At 41.1% G+C, this 19,497-nt stretch overlaps 1 protein-coding gene across 1 annotated transcript in view; it reads left to right on the forward strand.

Annotated features, from left to right (window-relative positions):
* Positions 1-3,941: 3,941 nt before the first annotated feature.
* Positions 3,942-19,497, forward strand: part of LOC771085 (pinopsin-like) — an 85,491-nt gene continuing 69,935 nt past the window's right edge. The window contains exons 1-2 of the mRNA NM_001318431.2: positions 3,942-4,079; positions 10,056-10,769. Coding sequence (NP_001305360.1) covers positions 10,433-10,769 — 337 coding nt within the window. The 5' untranslated portion in view covers positions 3,942-4,079; positions 10,056-10,432. The remainder of the gene's footprint in view (positions 4,080-10,055; positions 10,770-19,497) is intronic.

The raw sequence follows: 19,497 nt of genomic DNA on the forward strand, positions 1-19,497 counted from the left end.
AAAGAGAGACTTAAATCAGATAAAAGCAAGTGGCAAGTGAGAACTGTTGGATGGTAGGATGGGTGACTGAAGAAGCAGCTGTAGCAGACAGAGGCTGTTAGGTCGTTTAGGGACAGAATTGATTGCTGGGTATACAACGAACAGATGTGTTTGTAGGAGCTAAATTTGGAACAGTGAGCATCACAAATATTTCATCTCTCTCTGTTGCTTGCAGGCACACACCTACCTCCAGAAGGGCAATGCAAGCTGAGGGCTCATCTAATCAAGCCTTCATTTAAAAAGTCCTCTTTGTCTGAGGAAGCTTGATGTGACTTTCGAGCCTTCAAAAAACACTTCAAAATAACAATGGAAAATCCTGATCTTGTCCCATCTGATTGGAAGTGATGGATCCAACAGAGTGTGGAAGGAAAAGGAAATGCCTGTAATCCATTTTCATAGGGAATGTGCTCTCAGTGCAACAGGACGGAGAACATCCCTAAGGGACTTCTGCTGGGGAGAGGCTCTGCCAGCCAAATGCAAATATGTAAAGGTACCTGTCCTCTACAGTCATTTGACCTTTTTAATATGTCTTCCCAGGATTCACTGGTTATCCCTTGGCTCCCCAAGGAAACAACAGAGCGATGACATGAGTGGTTTGGAGGATGAAGCTCATGTCGTATACCCAGGACTGGTCACGCAGCTTTCTCTTGAAGCAAGTATTTATTGAAGTGTCATGCTACAGACTGAGTAGTTTGTATTCACTATAAGCTTCAGAAAGAAAGCTACTGGAAAAAGTCTCCTCTCTCTAAATCTGCATCTCAGATGTGCAGTGAGGTGCCCATGAAGCTGGAGAATCCTCATCACTGGGACTGACTAGTAAAGGAAGAGGATACGTTACCACAGTTAGTGTATGAACACCAGTAGGTGTGGAGTCAGGGAGCAGCTGAGATCTGCAGTCTGGATCCAGACTCGGGGAAATGCTTCTCTGTCTCACATGTATCTTCACAGTCTGTAGCTAAATTAAACATTAGCTGATTGTGATTGAGAAATTTGTCGTATAGGCATGTCAGTGCCTCACAGACACCTAAGCAAAATCCCAGCCAACTTAAAGAACTGGCTCAATGAATAGTCATGTTGCTGCTGCTATGATAGTCAAAAGACATGTAAAATAAGATTTGTAGACAGGAGTAGCATTTTCATTAGGCTAGATAATATACTTGGAAAACTAGACAAGCCTTATGCACACAAGCTCTTATTTCAAACAGATAATATATTTTATTAGATCACTTTGTGCAATGTTGTCTTACTTGCATCATGTTTTTCACAATTATCAGTTTTGTTGGAGACCCAAAGAGCTTCAACTGACTGCCCACAGGTATCTAGTGTAATTTGAGATGCCAGGAGAGCACTTTTTGGCAACTCATACTCCTCTAGACAGGCAGAAAGGTGTTGAACGAGGTACTCAATGATGTCTCAAAACACATGAAATACCTGTGTTCAGATAAATGAGCAGAAAGGTTGTTTCTAGCTAAAGAAAACTGAGTTTCACTCACAAATTCTGCATTGGTTTACAAGACATAAACCAATCTTTCTCCACACTTACCAGAATGAATTTTTATTTCTTCTGCTGGTGGTTTTATCTTAAGTCTTCTCTCATTCCAAAACTGAAATGACTACATTTTTGTTTCTAACCCTAAATTTTAGTAGCTGCTTTCAGAGTCTCATCATCATCATATGCTTTGAGCAGAATACAGAGATGATGAGCAATTTCAATTTTGGACTCACATCAGCTGTCCTGTCTCCAAACTCATGAACTGTGAAATCTGTACCATCCAGAACATCTAAATGTGGAATTGAAGCCAATGCATTTGTCATTTGCTGCCATTTTTTATAAGTAAACAACTAGCTGGGGGTTTCAACCCATGGATTACAGGACCTTTGGTTTCCCTTCCAGTATTCACTACTAAATTCCTTTACAGTAAGGTGTTTAAGAATTACAAATGACTGCAGCTGTGGATGGGCAGAAGGGGAGAGCTTTTCTTTCTTTTCTTTATGGTTTCTCCTTATTTCATAATCCTTGTGCAAAACAAAATGAACCTAGTAATATCAAAACAGCTTCCTGTTGAAGTCGTGCTTCTATAGCAGAGTAATGTGCCACCACTGTACAGTGTCACTGTCTCAGATTATACAGAGTATGTAAGCACATCAGTGCTACCACTCCATCGTTATGAGTTGACCCAATGAAATTATGATGACTGAAGCAAATATGAAATCTTTTTAGTGAACCCAGTGAAAGAGTCAGGAAACATTTTTTTCTTTAGAGAGCAACAGAAGCGATGTTTCCCCTAGGGCTGAGCTGATCCTGAAGAAGGATAAACTCAAGAACAAAATGCAAAGCAGAATGATCTGGACTTACCAAATCTTTCTCAGAGAGAACTGTAAAAGTTACAGTGATTATAACTGAGGACAGTAAAAACAGTTCCCATAGGAACACAAGAACATAATGTAAACATCTCTTCCATTCTTTCAGATTGAAAGGTGGCTGCTGAAAGTAGGATGTGACTAATAGACACACTGACCTCCACAGATCATGTAATCAGAGAATACTGCAAGCTGAAAGAGACCCATAAGGATCTTCGAGTCCAACTTCTGCCTCCACAAGGCACCACACAAACACGGTTCCTCATCCCTTGCTTGGCCCTTACACTGGTGCACAGCCAGGCTCCACTTTGCCGTGCATCTCCAGTTGCTACAAAAAGGGCACTGAGGTGGTAGAAGACAGTACAGATGCACCTATTTGACTGTCACACTGGGGGAACATCACTGCTGTTCCCAGTATTGCTTCTCTTTGACTCATTTACTATCCCTTCTTCTGAACGATATTAGAGATGTAGCGAAGCTCACAGACTTGCTTGGAAGCAGGAGGTAGCCAGGAAATCCATGGGATGTTACGGCATTCCCTATTAGGAGTTCAAATCAAAAATCCCAGTTTGATTCCTGAAGCATCAACAGAACCAACTCCAAAGGGATGCCACCCAGAACACGGCAAGTAGTAACGTCAGCAAACTGCCTGGGATCAAAATCATTGAAGCAAAGGGAGATTCACAAAAATGAATCAAGCATGTAACTGCCCAATGATTTGTTTGTGCTGACAACATGTTTCTTTCTGATACAACTTACTGTTTAAAAAACTTCCAAGTTGGTAGCTAATCACAGAATCATAGAATGGCCTGGGTTGAAAAGGACCATAATGATCATCGAGTTTCAACCTTCCTCTGTTTTTGCTTGGCTCTTTAACGACAGGCACACCAGTTTGTCCATCTTGAAGCCTGAGGAGGTGAAAAAGTGGACAAGCGCGACTAAACAAAAGGTTACATCAGCTGAAGTGGAATATTATGGCCAGCACAATTACCTTCCAGGCTTTACCTGCGGTCTGTGAATTTAAGGCTCTTTAGAAGCCCAGCAAGAACTGGAGCTACGAGATGTTCGAGGCATACTCCAGAATAATTTTCTTCCAGTATCTTTATTCAGTGATCCGTTCCCTGTGGGCTGCTTCTTTTTTTCTTCCTATATAAAAAGCAGAGCAGTAGCACAAAAGAGCAGTCGTAGACAGCAGTAGTAACAGAAAGCACAGTATTGCAGAGCTGTCAAGCCATGTGCTATTTCTGTTTCCAAAAACGGGTTTCAGCTCGCAGTAACTCAGCGCCTGTTCGATCAGCAATGCAAAGAACACAAGGCGGAAAAGAAGAGGAGCACGAGAGGGGAGACCCCTATAACGGGGAGGAGGCAGCGGGGAGGAGGCTCCCACAGTGTTGGCTGCCCTTTCCTTGTCCATCGCCCCCGACCCGCTATCTTCCCTGCTATCCCAAAGTTGCGTGTCTTTGTCCCCAGCCTGGGAAAGGACGAGGAGGAGGAGGACGAGGAGGAGACAGCAGGCGGGGCGAAGCCGCCGCTTACACCCCGTGGAAAGCGAGCGCTGTGCCGCCAGCAGCCCCGCCAGCCGCCGCTTCCCGAGCGCGGAGCATCGCCCTGCGCTCGCCGCCTCCGCTGGACACAGGTGGAGGCTGATGTGATGTGGTCGCTCTGCGTGCTGGATGCAGGTGGGTTCCTGCTTTTCTGTGTCGTTCCCACAAAGAAGTGTCAAAAGTTTGTGCTCCGCTGTTAGAACAGGAATTTCGGTGGGATAATGCACATCGGAGGGGTTGCTTTAGTTTTTGAAACACCAGCTAAAAGTAGCTTCTACTTTTCTTCTACGCTGTTTTCCCAGTCAGGATTTTCACTCGAGTCAACACTGTAACTCAAAGGTGATGAACCTCATGGTGTGTATTCTGTGTTGTGTTGCTTTTGTTCTCACGTTTGTCCTTTTTCATAACTGCAAATTGCTATGAGTATGTCCGTGAGCCTGCATGCAGGAGGTCATCACATAGACAACGGGTTCTGGGAGCTGAGAGATATCTAAACTCCCAGAGCACGGAGACTCCTCTCTTTCTTTACCACTTCTCAACTCCTGCATTGTGATTTATGGCACGGAAAGCGCAGTTCAGAAGAGATCATAGAATTGTTTGAGTTGGAGACCTTTAAAGGTCTTCTCATCCAACCACCCTGCAATGAACAGGGACACCTGCAGCTATCGTAGGGTGCTCAGAGCTTGGTCCAGCCTGACCCAGTCAGAGATGGGAGTGTTGTCTTCAGTGCTGTGAGGTCCCATACCACTTTCCTTCTTTCAAATCTGAAAAGAAAGCACAACTATTTGAAGTGATTTGATTGCGGATGCTTCTCATTAAAAACAATGCAGTTCCACACTGGAAGTCAAGGCGCAGTGTATACAAACTTAAACTTAGTCCTGTTCTTCCACCCCCACACCCAATTAAACTAAGCACCACATACCCATAATTTAGACATTGGGTCCAGCAGTGGATACCCACTTCGTAACATTTCAGCTGGGATTCTCTTTGAGATAACTATGAATATTTTTTATATTATAACTGTTGAGTAGAAAGCTAAGTTCATAAATGAAGGAAATCCTCTCTTAAAATTGATTTTAATGTTAACAACAGGCTGATTACGTCTGTGTGCATATCTATACATAAGTGATTTCTTTTAGCTATATCATAAGAGAATAACACAAATATAGTGTAAGAGAGTAATGTAATTTCTTAACAGAATTATTTTGAAGTTTGATTTTATTAATCTTATGCAATTCTATGTGCTGTTCAGCATCGAAAGTGAATTAAGCAACATTTTTTTGACATGCTGCACTACTTTGCAAGGGACGATGATCAAGAACCTGCCAATAGAAATAAAAAACGAGTTCATTTAAAGAAAAGAGTTCATTAAAAACAAATCTGAAACCCCTGAAGCTGAAACGTCCTTCACACTTTTAAGTTAATGCTTATTTTTGGTCAAAGAGGAGGTGGAAAAGCAGCTTCACTGTTGTAGGTTATCGCTCACACTAATGTGTGTTGACAAGTGTGAACATAAGCCGGACACTCTCAGTCCCAGTGCCTGTATCTTCAGAATATAACATCTGAGATAACATCTTTTGAAACACTTTTCTTTTTTCCTGACAGCTTCAGGGAGCAGTGCAAGGACTGATGGGTGTCTGTTCTGCTGTATCTTTAGATTACTAATGTCAGAATTGGTTATCGAACAAAGCTTTTAATAACTGGTGATATTAAATGAACTTCGGTCATGTTTCACCTGGCTGTATGTTTTGTATCACTTTTGGGTTTGTTGGCAGTCCCACGTGAACTATTTCAAGGAGATAATCTGGATGCTCATTTATTTGTTTCAGATACAACTGTAGCTTTTATGTATTTATTCAAGTAGAATTAGGAGGATTAGATGGGGTTCGGCACTGGATGTCCCTCAGGTTGCTAGAAACTGGGTCCGTTTGGGGTGTCCTGCTGGAGCTCAGAGACTGGCAGCACAGCAGGTCACTCGTAAGACAGTGTGGTAAAAAGCAACCCCCATAAAGCAAGCAATGTGTCTGGAGGAGAAAGAAAACAAGTGAAACTTCAAGCATGCAAGCCCATCTTCAGGTGTTTTTCAGGAATGCATGTTAGCACCAACTAGACGCTAATATTAGGTAAGAATTAGAAAGAATTAGGTAAGTAGCACATCAAGGGATGTGTATGGGAGTTTGGTGTCTATTGAAATCTGAATTTGGCTTATTTATTCAAAGGTGTAAAAACCTTAGCACTTCTTACTACTACAGAGTTCTTTTACTGCAAAGAGACTTGCACACAGCCCAGATCTTCAGGTGTTTCCCTCTGCAGGCTCCTGTCTCTTCAGTTGTCTCAAGACTTTTCAGACCATACCTTAGTGTGTTCTTTTAGTCATCTTTCAGTTTCAAACGGCCACGTGGTTTGACCATGTCTCAGCTCACAGGGTGTGTCTTACCTTTATAAAAATATATGTTACACTGATATACTAGCCACTACCCCTCTTCTCTGAGCACCAAGGTGCCCATGCTGGGCACACTAGGACATAACCCATTGCACTGAAGCCAGATGCATTGCAAGCTGCCCCTTGCAAGCTCCTGTCCTGTCATTAGAGGAGAAAGAATAATGGAATGGCTTGGGTAGGAAGGGACATCAAAATCATCTAGTTTGAGCGCCGTGATCTAGCTGTAGGTGTCCCTGTCCATTGCAGGGGAGTTGGACTAGATAACCTTTAAGGGTCTCTTGCAACTCAAATGAGTCTACGATTCTATGACTCTAATTCCTGCCCATGTCAGGGCTGCCCCCCACGAGCTCAGGCTGCCCATCCAACCTGGCCTTGAGCGTCTCCAGGGATGGGGCACCACAGCTTCTCTGGGCAGCTGTGCCAGCACCTCACCGCCCTTTGCGTAAGTAGTTTCTTCCAAACATCTAATCTAAATCTACCCACTATTGGTTTAAAGCTATCAGCCCTTGTCCTATCACAGCACTCACTGATAATCGCAACACTCCTTGATAAGGGGGAAAAATCTGGGCTTTGCCTTCACACTTGGTGTGGGACTGAATTGCAGTCAGCTGAATGCTGCCCAGAGAATAAATGTCCTTTTTACACACTCTGCAAATATGAACGTTTAACATGTTTTTAAGAATGTGCATAGAATCGTAGAATCACCAAGGCTGGAAAAGACTTCCAAGATCATCCAGTCCAACCACCCACTTACCACAAGTATTTCCCCACTAAACCATGTCCCTCAGTACAACATCTAACATACATATGCATATTTAGTAACTGTGTATGAAAGACCTACATATTATTATTTATATTTTGATTTTAATAGAGATACATGTATATAAAGTTACTCATATTTTTTAAGGGGATTGTAGCCTTTGTCTAACTGTGGTGCTTTAATGATAGTATTATCCTGCAATAATTCAAACCCTTGGCCTGTGATTATTCTGGTGAATGTAATTCCCAAATAGAAACATTTATGATGGCACACTGTAATCTTTGCTACAGATTATCTAGGCATAACCAGTTCAGTTTTGGGGGAAAAAATTACATCTGTGCAAATTAATCTGTGTAAATCAGACTTAAGTCTCTCCAAATTTTGAAGCCAGATTCAGCATTATGGTTTTCAGAGGAGCAGATATGACTGACCTTACTTGAATTCCTCAATAAACAGCCACATGCAAACAGATTAGATAAAATTGTCTTAGAAATAATGGGAAAAGGATAGTTTAGTAATAGCTAGGGCATAAGGAGGATTATTAAAGAAGAAATCTACAAATGATAGTAGAGAGAGAATTTCAAGTGTTCTTCCTCTTAGACACTTGAGACCCTCACCAATCTAAATCACTGTGTCTTTCCTAAATGGGGGGTGAGGGAGGAGAGGGGGTAAAGGTAGAAAGCATCCGCTTTTCAAGTTCTGAGTGGCTAATCTGAAGGTTTGCTAAATGTAGGTAATTTTTCATCACTTACCCATCACAAGGCAGACTGTCTATATTATCTTCTGAATCACTGCAACAATATCTTTACTACAGTGACTTCGTGAAATTAGGGAAACAGTAATAAGAAATACTTGCCACAGACATTCCCCATGTCAAAAAGCTGTGATTGAAGAAGCAAAACAAACCTCTGTATCTTCAGTAAACACGAATGAGCTCTCATCTTTCCAATTGGTTAACACATCATTTATTTACTTATTTTCACAAGACAGTTTGCAAAAAGCAATGGTTAGGAGTAATGTAGAAGATGCCACATTTTGAAATGTGCCTAATTATGTCTCCTAAAAGAAAAGTTGTGTTTTCAGCTATGTATTACGCATTTTGTTCCAAGCAGTGGGAATTCCTACATGTATACCAATCTCCATTTTTATAGCAACATTGGTGCAGAACTTGCCTGCAACCATGTGGGAAGCTGGCTAACCAGTTACACATCCACATTACACATCATCACACATTACACATCCACATCCAAAGCTGCTGTTGCTGCACAAAATACACACACGTATTCGCTGTGTGTGGCTATACAAATTCATGTCTGTGTTGGGAGAGAGATGTGAAGCTCTGGGTGTTTGTCTGCTTTATAAATAATGAAGGAGAACACCTGTCCACTGGTAGATGTGGGAGAGGTGGAATTGATATCGCAGTTTTGCCAACCTTTATAAGCACCTGAGAGCTGCAGAGACTGCACTTGAAATTATTCTTTCTGGGCAGAGAAATACTTTCTCCTTCTAAAAATTTGGTTGTAATTAAATTCTAGCCAAGACTAAAACTTCACTCAGTGGATTAACTTGGCATAGAAGATGATACAGATTTCTCCTCTGGGAATCTATGGTGAAAGATAGGTATTGCAAGCATTTTTCTCCTCTGAGGAACTTTACTAGAAAGGTTTGAACAGCCTTTTCCATGCTAAAGGCTGCTTCTCCTGAGAGGAGAAGGGCACTACAAATGGACCTGGATAGACTGGATCAATGGGCCAAAGCAAACTGTATGAGTTTCAATAGGGCCAAGTGTCGGGTCCTGCACTGTGGTCACAACAACCCCAAGCAACCCTACAGGCCTGGGGAGGAGTGGCTGGAAAGCTGCCTGATGGAAAGGAACCTTGGTGTACTGATGGACAGTCGGCTGAATATGAGCCAGCAGTGTGCCCAGGTGGCCAAGAAGGCCAATGGCATCCTGGCTTGTATCAGGAATGGTGTGGTGAGCAGGACTAGGGAAGTCATCCTGCCCCTGTACTCGGCATTGGTGAGGCCTCACCTCGAGTACTGTGTTTGGTTTTGGGCACCTCAGTACAGAAAGGACATGGAGGTGCTGGAGCAGGTCCAAAGGAGGGCAACAAGGCTTGTGAAGGGCTTGGAGAATATGCCCTACGAGGAGAGGCTGAGGGAACTGGGGCTGTTTAGTCTGGGGAAAAGGAGGCTCAGGGGAGACCTTATTGCTCTCTTCCAGTATCTGAAAAGTGCTTACAGCGAGAGCGGGACTAGTCTCACTAGTCTCACTAGTTCTCACTGCTGACAGGTGACAGGACAAGGGGAAATGGCCTCAAGTTGTGCCAGGGTGAGTTTAGGTTGGATATCAGGAAACACTTCTTTATGGAAAGGGCTGTTAAGCACTGGAATGGGCTCCCAGGGAGATGGCTGAGTCACCATCCCAGGATATGTTTAAAAACCGTCTGGATGTGGTACTCAGGAACATGATTTAGCAAAGGGTTGTTAGTTAGGGTAGTATGGTTAGGTTGTGGTTGGACTCAACGATCTTTAAGGTCTTTTCCAACCTGAGTGATTCTATGATTCTAAACTTAGAACTGAGGAAGAAATGTTTAGAATAGCCAAGGGAACTTCCACAAATTGATATTTTTGTTGAAAATCAGAGTGAAAACTGAAAAGACTGAGAAATTTCTGTTGAAGTTCAAAGAAGGAGATGCTGTAATTAAATCATATACCAACTTTGGTCTTAATATGGAAAGGGTTGTTCTGTTTTTACCATTTTTATTAGATATGGAAATATGCGGCACTGCCTGTGGCAGGAGGGTTGGAGATTGATGATCCTTGAGGTCCCTTCCAACCCAAGCCATTCTACGATTCTATGATTCTGTGATTCATTTTCTCTCTCTTTTTTTTTTTTTTTTTCCAGAGATGCACGTTATTAGAAGAAACAACAGTAGCTGCCATTGGTAGGAGGGTTTCCCATTTGCTCTGAAGGAGGCCATGTTGAAGCACCCTCTAAAGACACCTTCCAGTCTGAGTGTCAAAAAAGTTCATCTAACATGATCCAATTTTTTAAAAATAAAGATGAATTTGAGGTCAATGCTCGGTTTTCATGCCCTGGAGCTCCACGCAGATCTGACCACTGAAAGGTAATGCAGGAAAATATTCCTCAGCTGAGTGAAGATTGCAAGAATCCTGAAATGATTTGACCTGTAATGGGGGATGCTTCTGTGAAACTGCCAGAGGACTTCAGCATAGGGTGCCTGGTGTCTCTGCCCTCACCTGGCTGTGGCAAAGTCCGAAATGAACCACACTTGGACATATAACCTGAGCTTTGGTGCACCTACAGATCCTGTTGAGCCAAGAGCTGGACTGTCACGAAATGGGCACACAGTAGTGGCTGTTTTTCTTGGATTTATCTTGTTTTTTGGTTTCCTGAATAACTTGATTGTCCTCATCCTCTTCTGCAAGTTTAAAACCCTCCGTAACCCTGTCAACATGCTTCTCCTGAACATCAGTATCAGTGACATGTTAGTGTGCATCTCAGGCACTACCCTGAGTTTTGCATCTAACATCCATGGCAAGTGGATTGGAGGGGAGCATGGTTGTAGGTGGTATGGCTTTGTCAATTCCTGCTTTGGTAAGAGTTCAATGATAATTCTCTTATACTATTCTTTTCAACAGAGGTGAATAAAGCAACTGAGTGAGTTAGCTGCTGTATGGTTAAAAAGAGCAATGCTTTGGTTTCCTTGTTACAGTAAAACAGAAGTGAAATTCATGGTGTAAAACATTTTAACTGGAGGTTTTATAAAATAGCAGAGAGCTGATAAATATTCCTTAACATATTCAATTCTTTAAATGACTTATTTAAGAGCTAAAAATGGCATCTACAAAGAGGAATTCCTTGTGGAATAAGGAATTAGAACAGAGTGTGTGAACATACATTGTACTTTCCTCTTTTTCAAGAAAATCTGTGCCAACAGTAAACAGTCCCTTCAGCACTGCTTCTATCGCAAACAAAGCCTCATGAAAGTCCTCCATGTGTCATTTGTAATTATCTATTGATCTACAACATGAATTCCCTTTTGTCCCAGATAATGACAGTTTTTATCATTAGATGTTTTCCGTTCTCCCCCAAAGCAAAATCTTTATTTGAAAATTACATAATGCAGATTCAAATTAAGTCATGGGACTAGATGTCAGGAATACTCAAAGTGTGCATCAAAGCTGTAGATAAATAGTGTCTCTGCATCCTTTTTTCTGTCCAGATAAAACATTTCCCACAACAAGCTTTTGCTGTGTTAGACTTACATTCTTAAGTTAAAATTATTATATTATTTAAATTATAAAAAAGATAAAACAGAAAAAAGAACAGTCAGACAACAGCCATTGTCCTTCCAAGGTGGCTGATCATTTTTATCATTGTACCACCAAACAGCAACGCTTGGTGCATTTATTCCTATATCAAAATCTGCTAAGACATGAACTGTCCTGTGGTTGTCCGTCTAGACGTGGCTCTCACCCAGACTGCAGGACCCAGTCCATCTTGCTCTACACCCTTGTTTTGATGGCCTCCAGGCCACTGGGGCAGGGCTGAGTACACCCAAGGGTCTTCTCCCACTGATGCTGGGGCGTCTTGTACTGGTGCTTTGGCCTAAGCAGCACTTCATCAACCCTTGATGTACAGTCAGAATGCGGATTCAAACCCCTGTTTTCTACATGAATTGTAAACTCTTGCTGTTTCCAACAGTGTGCTCTCGTCTGGTGCCCTTCCCTTCCACAAGCTTGTGCTTCACTAATAGCTATCTCAACCTGGCAGTTTCCCATGGGAAGCTCCTGCTTTGCCCAAAATTGTTTAACATAAAAGCACAGTCTTCAGGTATCCAAAAATAAGCTCCATTATCAGCAACACCTTGGCTTTGTTTTGGAGGGTGGTGGTTTGTTTTAATCTGTGCAGATCTAAAATAATGTGGGTTTTTTTTTCCATTTTTGTGAGCCCTGAAGAAGACTCCTGGTCCCTTAGCTGTCTGGAGCTTTAGCAAATAGCTTCCTCAAAGTAACTTTGTAGAATATATTCACATGGGAGGCACAGGGGTTTTGGATATATTCCCAAGCCTTTGGTGCTCTGTCTTTATAACAGCAGGAAGAACATAGTGTTGAACGGTTCAGTTGCTAGTTTTCTCAGGGAGGAAAAGTTTAGGGCTGGGTTCTCTCCATCCTCTAATTTACCCTCATGTTTTATTATTAAGGAAAGGGATGGCAAGATAACACTTGAAGTGAGGAGAAAGAAAGGTATGTGCTTAGGGGATGAGAAAAACGTATGTTGAAGTTGTCTTTTTGAGCTTGTTTGCTTTGACCAGGATACCAGTGTGTTCCCATCCCAGTTACTGCAAACTTAAAATAGCAAAAGGATCAGCTTCCCTTGGGGGGACATGCTTGTGGATTGATTCTTAAGATCTACTGTAAAAATCAGATGAATGGCAGGTTTCCTTGCTGCAGTGACACCCATGTTCACGTGAGAGGGCCTGGTGCAGTTTTAATAATGGGTTAGATTGACAAAGAAGCAGCAAACAAACAAAAGCACAAAACCCAGAGTGCTAAGGGTAACTTCAGCTCCACTTACTGGTTCTTCATTTGTTAGCAGAGTGGCTGGGCTGGCTGGGATTGCCTGACTGATGGCAATTCCTGAACTGTGCACATGGAAACTTTTCCTAACAGTGCTGAAGATGTTCTTTCGCAATTCCTTTTGCAAAGCCTTGCAACGCTCACAAGTAATAGAGCATAAAGGGCACGCTGAAGAAGTTCCTGCAGAATTGTAATTAAAAAATGTTCTCTGGAAAATAACGTGAGTAAAAGCAAATAGTACTAGCAGGTGGCTTAACATTCACACATCTCTATGGACAGCTTATATCTGTAGATAAATACCACTGTTCATACATTTTCTTGAAATTGTGAACTCTAATACATGTTAAAGAAGAGCAAATGCAGGTGTGCAGCAGGCTGATAGCATTTCAGTTCTTCACGGTGCCTGAAAACAAAATTCCTAAGTGTATGATTCTTTTGCATCTCATGTGTGTGCTGAGCACTACAGACTGAGCACTGAATACCTGAACATCTTAGGGACACGCTAATGGGAATGGTTAATTTTTTTCACAGTATTTGGAAAATGATCTGAAAGAGGTATGTGCTTTGAATCTTTTTTTTTTTCCCTTTTTTGAGACTTTCAGATATTTATGGTAAAGGGAAATTATCAAAAGCAACATCTTCATTCTTTTCCTTGTCTTCCGTAAAACTTAGCAAAGTGATTCAGGTACTTGAGGGGAGGAAAAGTAAGCATATTCTGTATCTTAAGCTGGTGGTGTAAGACCTCACAGTGTAATCATAGGAGATAAGGAAATAAATATCTGTCAGCAAGATGAGTTTCTGACATCAATGTAGTCCAGTTTAGATCACAGCCTTTGTCTTGATCACTATGGATATCTTGTGAGCGACAAAGTGGATTAGACTTATAAACGTAATTGCAACAACTATGAATAATACAAAATAATGGCTACAATATAAAAGGCTGCAGTATAAAAGGAACTTTTGTTCCTTTTTGTTTGAAGTGTCTTATCTCTTTTTAAATCACATAAATGTTTCCCTGGGGGGTGATCTGCAAAGCAGATCTGATCCTCTTCCTTACAGAATCCACAGTGCAATTGACATCGCTTACTGTGGAACTGAGCTGCCGTGGAATTAGTCTTTACTGGGTAATTCATTGCTTGCCCTGGGCACTTAAAAATCATGAATCAAGAACCAGTACCAGGGAGTTGCCATGGGTACAATGGAAAAAATATGGACAAAGCGTGGGTGTTTTGTTTATTTGCTTGCTGATTTCCACACCTCTGCTTTCAAACCATTCTCCGAAGGCAGATGGTTTAGAAACTAATGGGCAGTGCAGATGCTGATCAATAAGCGTGTAATGTGGATTTTAAGGAGAACAGTAAATATCATGAGGCTTGCTTCAGTAGCACAAGAGCTGTTGGGATTTCATTTGGGGGAGCATAAGGGATGGAACTAGGGGAGGGAAAACATGGACTGTTCCTGTCATAAATGATTATCCCCTGGTGCTTGTGCGTGTCTGCAGCTCCATCAATTAGGTCACTGCAGTGGAAACTGCACGTCACCGAGTTGGGGAAATGGATGGATTTTCTGAACTCATCCTTGTTACCCACCACTTAGACAAAGTTTGACAGGTTCACGGCTATACACTCAAGTGAACATGGAAAGGGACACAGGCGCAGGACATACGTTCCTGAGTGAACTTTGAGTAAACTTTGCAAGCAGGCTGAAAAACTAATTGCTAAATATATTATGTCATGATTCAGCATTAAACTTTAATTTAGAAAAAATACATTATTTAGTAAAACACTCCCACAGAGACCATATATAAACAAAATGATATCCCAGCCCAACAGTAAGTTTGTTGTGCAGCTTTGACCATCTCACACATACTGCCTCCAATGCCCTATTAAACACTTCACATTTCTGGACAGATGAAAGCTTTGAGAAAAATTTAATCTTTTCCCAAGATATTTGCACCACTGTAGACTTCCCAAAGATGTAGGACAGGCACACTTTGGGTATGGATGACTTCCGGAGTTCATTTTCAGAATTTCTACTTTATGCCATATCAGGATAAAGTATTACATAGACTAATCCTGCCCCTGTACCCGGAACTAGTGGGGCCCCACCTTGAGTACTGTGTTCAGTTTTGGGCACCTCAGTACAGAAAGCACATTAAGGTGCTGGAGCAGATCCAAAGAAGGGCAACGAGGCTTGTGAAGGGCTTGGAGAATATGCCCTACGAGGACAGACTGAAGGAACTGGAGTTACACCAGGGCAAGTTTAGGTTGGATATCAGGAAACACTTCTTTACAGAAAGGGTTGTTAAGCACTGGAATAGGCTCCTCAGGGAGGTGGTTGAGTCACCACCCCTGGATGTGTTTAAAAACCGTTTGGATGTAGTGCTCAGGGACATGATTTAGCAGAGGGTCTTTTCCATAGAATTCTGAGCAATTCTATGATTCTATGATAAGTTGTGTTAAAAATGAAGCTTTCTCCAGCCTAGAAAATTCAGCATTGGATTCTGTGGCTGGAAAGTTTTGAGGTGCATCACTAACAGTGATATTTTTGTGACTCTTGAACTCTTAGCTCATGTTTCTAGATGTCTGCTGTTTTCTTTCTACATTATTCTTCACAATAATTAAAGCAACAGGTGGTTTGCTTGTGAAAGCTGCTTGATGTGAAGCGATGTCTTCCGCACAGTGCCACGTCCTTGTCCTTTGCACAAGATTGGGCTGTGCTCTTCAACCTGTTCTAATTAAAGCAAAGTTTGCAAATATATCCTTATGACTATTGATAAACTGATGTCTTATCTAATTGAGGACTTCAGCCTTTTTAGAAAGCCTGTAATATCCAACATGGGGGCAGATAAACTTTTCAATCACATTAAAGCAGTTATTGATTGATATTGTAAATTTCCAAAGAACACACTAAGTGAGAAACAGCTGCTCATGGGTTTGTTTTAAAGTTCAGCCTCCTTGTGACATTAAATGAATAATTTTCTTCTGAATATTTTGATGTGATTTCATACGCTGTGTCTTAGACTACTGCACTGAACAAAGGCACTTAAAATTGAAGTACAAACATCTATCATAGTGTGAGCTGTTTGCTTGTGAGTTGCAGTTGAAATCCCAAGTGAAGTGAGCGGCTCTTCTGTGAGAAGAGATACGGTGGTGATTATTTGTTTTGTTTGTTTGTGTTTGCGTTGTTTTTAATCCCCAAGGATAAAAGCTTTATATCCCTTGAGTTCAAGAACTCGAGCCTGGAGTTGCCTGAGCCCTGATAGACTGATTCTCATCTCTTCCCAGTGTGAAACCACTCTTAACAGCTCCTTATTTGGCACCTGAACATGAATAGGTGCTTTTCCAAGTGAGCTAATGGGATTTAAAGTAGTATTTCTACTTAAAAGAAACAAACAAACAAACAAAAAAAGCTGATAGCAAGCACCAACGATCAGTAAGTTTTAAGAAAGCTTAGTTGAAAGCTTAGTTCTCCAGCAGAACTCAAAAAATATTCTCTATTTGAAGCAGATTCTGTTGTGCCTGCAGTCAACAGCGCCTAATGCAAACTTTCCTACGTGGCTGTTTGATATCAGAGATAATTTACTGTTTCAAAGGAAGGAGCAAGGAAAAGGTTCTCTAATTGGAAAACATCAAAGGTTGTGCTCACAGTGCTAGAAAAGGAGAAGTACTGTCATTACTTGGAAGATTTTACTGATCTTAGTATAGAGTTACAATTGGTCGTTGTTTTTTTTATTTTTTTCTGTGTAACTTCATGCACCTTATATCTGTTACAAAGCACACTAAATGGAAGCTCAAAATTACTTATTCAGGACATATTATTAAATACACTTCTGAAACCCATATTTGCATGGAAACATGAAATGCTGAACCTCTTAGAGACAGATGGAAATCATCTCACTAAAACCAGACATTTTCCAATCCCTCAGGCTTTTTTCATAATCAACAGAAAAACAAATTTGCACTGCCAGCATGCAAATCATCTGATGTACCTGCAAAGTTCTCTTTAGGATGATATGAGCTGTGTCATAGAAGTGACTCTGTCTCCACCAGTTCTGAAAGGAGCCGAGGATGGTGAGGTGGATATGTGCTCTGTACCCTTCTGCAGCCATGAGATGGCCCTCACAACCTGGGTGCTTATTGCTCCTTTTGGCTTTTATGTCATTTTCTTACTTTTTCTTATAGTTCCCTCTTCACTTCAGCGTTGTATCCTTTTCCTGGATGTCGTGTTTACCTCTTAATTTATTTCTAGTTCCTCCAGGCATCAAACACCGTCCCTGTTGAAATCACTTGGAATAGTTGCCCAAAAGTGAATTTTTGGAAAACATTTATGAGATTTCCCTGAAGTGGTGCCCATCTCCTTTCAAAACTTGACCACACATTCATCGTGTAGGGAAAATGCTGTCTGCTCTGCCTACAGATAACTGGGAGAGCATGACCTTTGTGTTTTCATGTGCAATTGAAACAAACAGGGAGTCAGTTCAAGCGAAAATGTTAGAAAGCCAGTTATAGAAGGAGTCATATAATACAAAGTATTATCAAGCATGGTTGCTTCTCCCTCCTTTGGACTGGGCAGTCCCAGCTCAGCTCCAGCTTAACTCCAGTGGGACTGTTTTCCCTTCTCCTCCAGGCTCCTAGCTTACAGCACAGAGGAAATGGAAGCATGTGGCTCTAACAGGAGCTAGAGCATACTCTGAACAGGTCATTGATCCCTGCTTGCCCTTCAACATGCATCAGCAGGCACACATAGACTGAATCATCATGAGTCTCGGCTGTGTTTTGTTGTGTGATAATCTAGAGTCTATTCCCCTAATGCCTGACCAAAAGATAGACAACAAAAGCATTGCAGTGATATCAAAAGTGAATGGTGTGCAGCATCTTGTGTGTGTGTCCCTGGAAGAAGGAACAGAAGAACAGTAGAATTCTGCAAGAATAATTTCCTTGGATTTTTTTTTAAGTATAATTATCAGCTGTCCTTCTGATGCCAAATTCTGTTCTGGAAGAAATGTTCAGCACATGCACAAAGTCTGTTTTTGTGTGTGTGCAAGTAACTACAATTTTCTGCCTGTGTTTAAAGCTAGTTTATCAAGCAGTCATGCCTGTGATTCAGTGCACGTATTTGGTTCTGGTACCGAGCTCTATATTGTACCCATGTATTGCAGAATGTTAAGGACTTCATGCAAAGAAGCATGCAAAATAAAATCTCTTTACATACAGATATGGAAGGAACTTGAAGAAAAACCACATCAAATTTCTTGCAAAATTATTCTGGTTATGAATGAGTATAAAAGTTCAGGGCTGCAAGCTGTGTTTGAGATGATGGAAGAGCATTTCTGTCAGAGCTGGGTTTAATCATGTGCATTTGCAGACTCTGTTCTTTAATTCTAGGTCACAGCATTAACGCAGGTAATGCTGTGTCTGATGCTACTTTTCTATCACTGTTGGAGAAAGAAGAAAACAACTGTGTCCGTAGTCAGGACACATCTATGTGAAGAAATATGCTATTAAAATGTACCTGGTTTCCTGCCGCCTCAGTGGGTAAAATGAATTTAACTACAGCCCAGTAAATAAGCAGTATTCAGTCAGAAAATGTACACTGGAGACCACTGGACTTTGCTTGTAAAAGGCTACTCAATCATATTCTATTTAATTATGTGCTTAATAACCTCTGGTAATTCTTAAGACCTCTGTGCTATCCCATCTGACCAGAATTCTATAATTTTTTTAAAAAACTTGAACTTCCCTGAAGTCCCTGCAGCCTACCAGGGAGTGGATATTATCTCTGACTATTTAAAACCAAGTTATATAGCTAGTGGTGTTTTCTTAACCGATGACATTTATTTTCAATGTCCACTTCTTTTAGGAAGCATTTAAGCAGAATGCTACATCTTCCAGTCTAATAAGCAAATGAAAACCTACTGGCTTTTCAGTGATAAAGGAGATACATGACTGTTGGCATTGTTCCGAATAATGCCACAGTAATGGCTAATAACTACCAATTTCATTTTTTCTGCTTTTTTCTCGTCAGTGGCCAATACGTTTTATTTGAAGTAACCACCGAGGTTTTTATTATCTGTTAGTATGTCTGCCACTTTTCTAATAAAGAATATTTATTAAGATGAGGAAATCATTTACAGTAGTTCACAAAGCCATTGTGCTGATATGGAAAAACACGTTTCTTTCAAAGCTGGAGCTGCTCTTTTTAGATCTGTGTTTTTCTAGGGATCAACACTAGCTTAGAAGCATTTCTGAAACCAGAGATTCAATAAATGTCTAATAAGTTAATAAGCTACAGCCTCTATTGATTCACAGGCTTCTTATTTTTTCTGATGATTTCACAGCTAAAATGAATCACTACTTAAATTATCCAATAACCCAAATACCCCCTATTGCTGGAAGGTCTGTGAGTTTGTGGCTTTTTGTTTTGTTTTGTTTTGTTTTGTTGTTTCTCCAGAATACTAAATGAAAATGACCTCTGACTGCTATTATTGTTCTTTTTTTCCACAACTGAGACAGGCAAGGTGAACATTTGAGGTTTGTAGACAGCGAACACACAGGAGTACCACTCCAGGCAGGTGCTCCCTTCCACTGACATCCCATCATTATTTTCAGCATAGCATAACATAGCTTAGCATAGCATAACAGTAGAATTAGAATTAGAATAGAACAGAATGAAAATAAGATAGAATAGAAGTAGTTTAGTTGCAAGGGTCCTTGAGTCCAACTGCCTTATCATGTCACAAC

Source organism: Gallus gallus, chromosome 1 (assembly GCF_016699485.2).
Source record: "Gallus gallus isolate bGalGal1 chromosome 1, bGalGal1.mat.broiler.GRCg7b, whole genome shotgun sequence".
Taxonomy (NCBI): domain Eukaryota; kingdom Metazoa; phylum Chordata; class Aves; order Galliformes; family Phasianidae; genus Gallus; species Gallus gallus.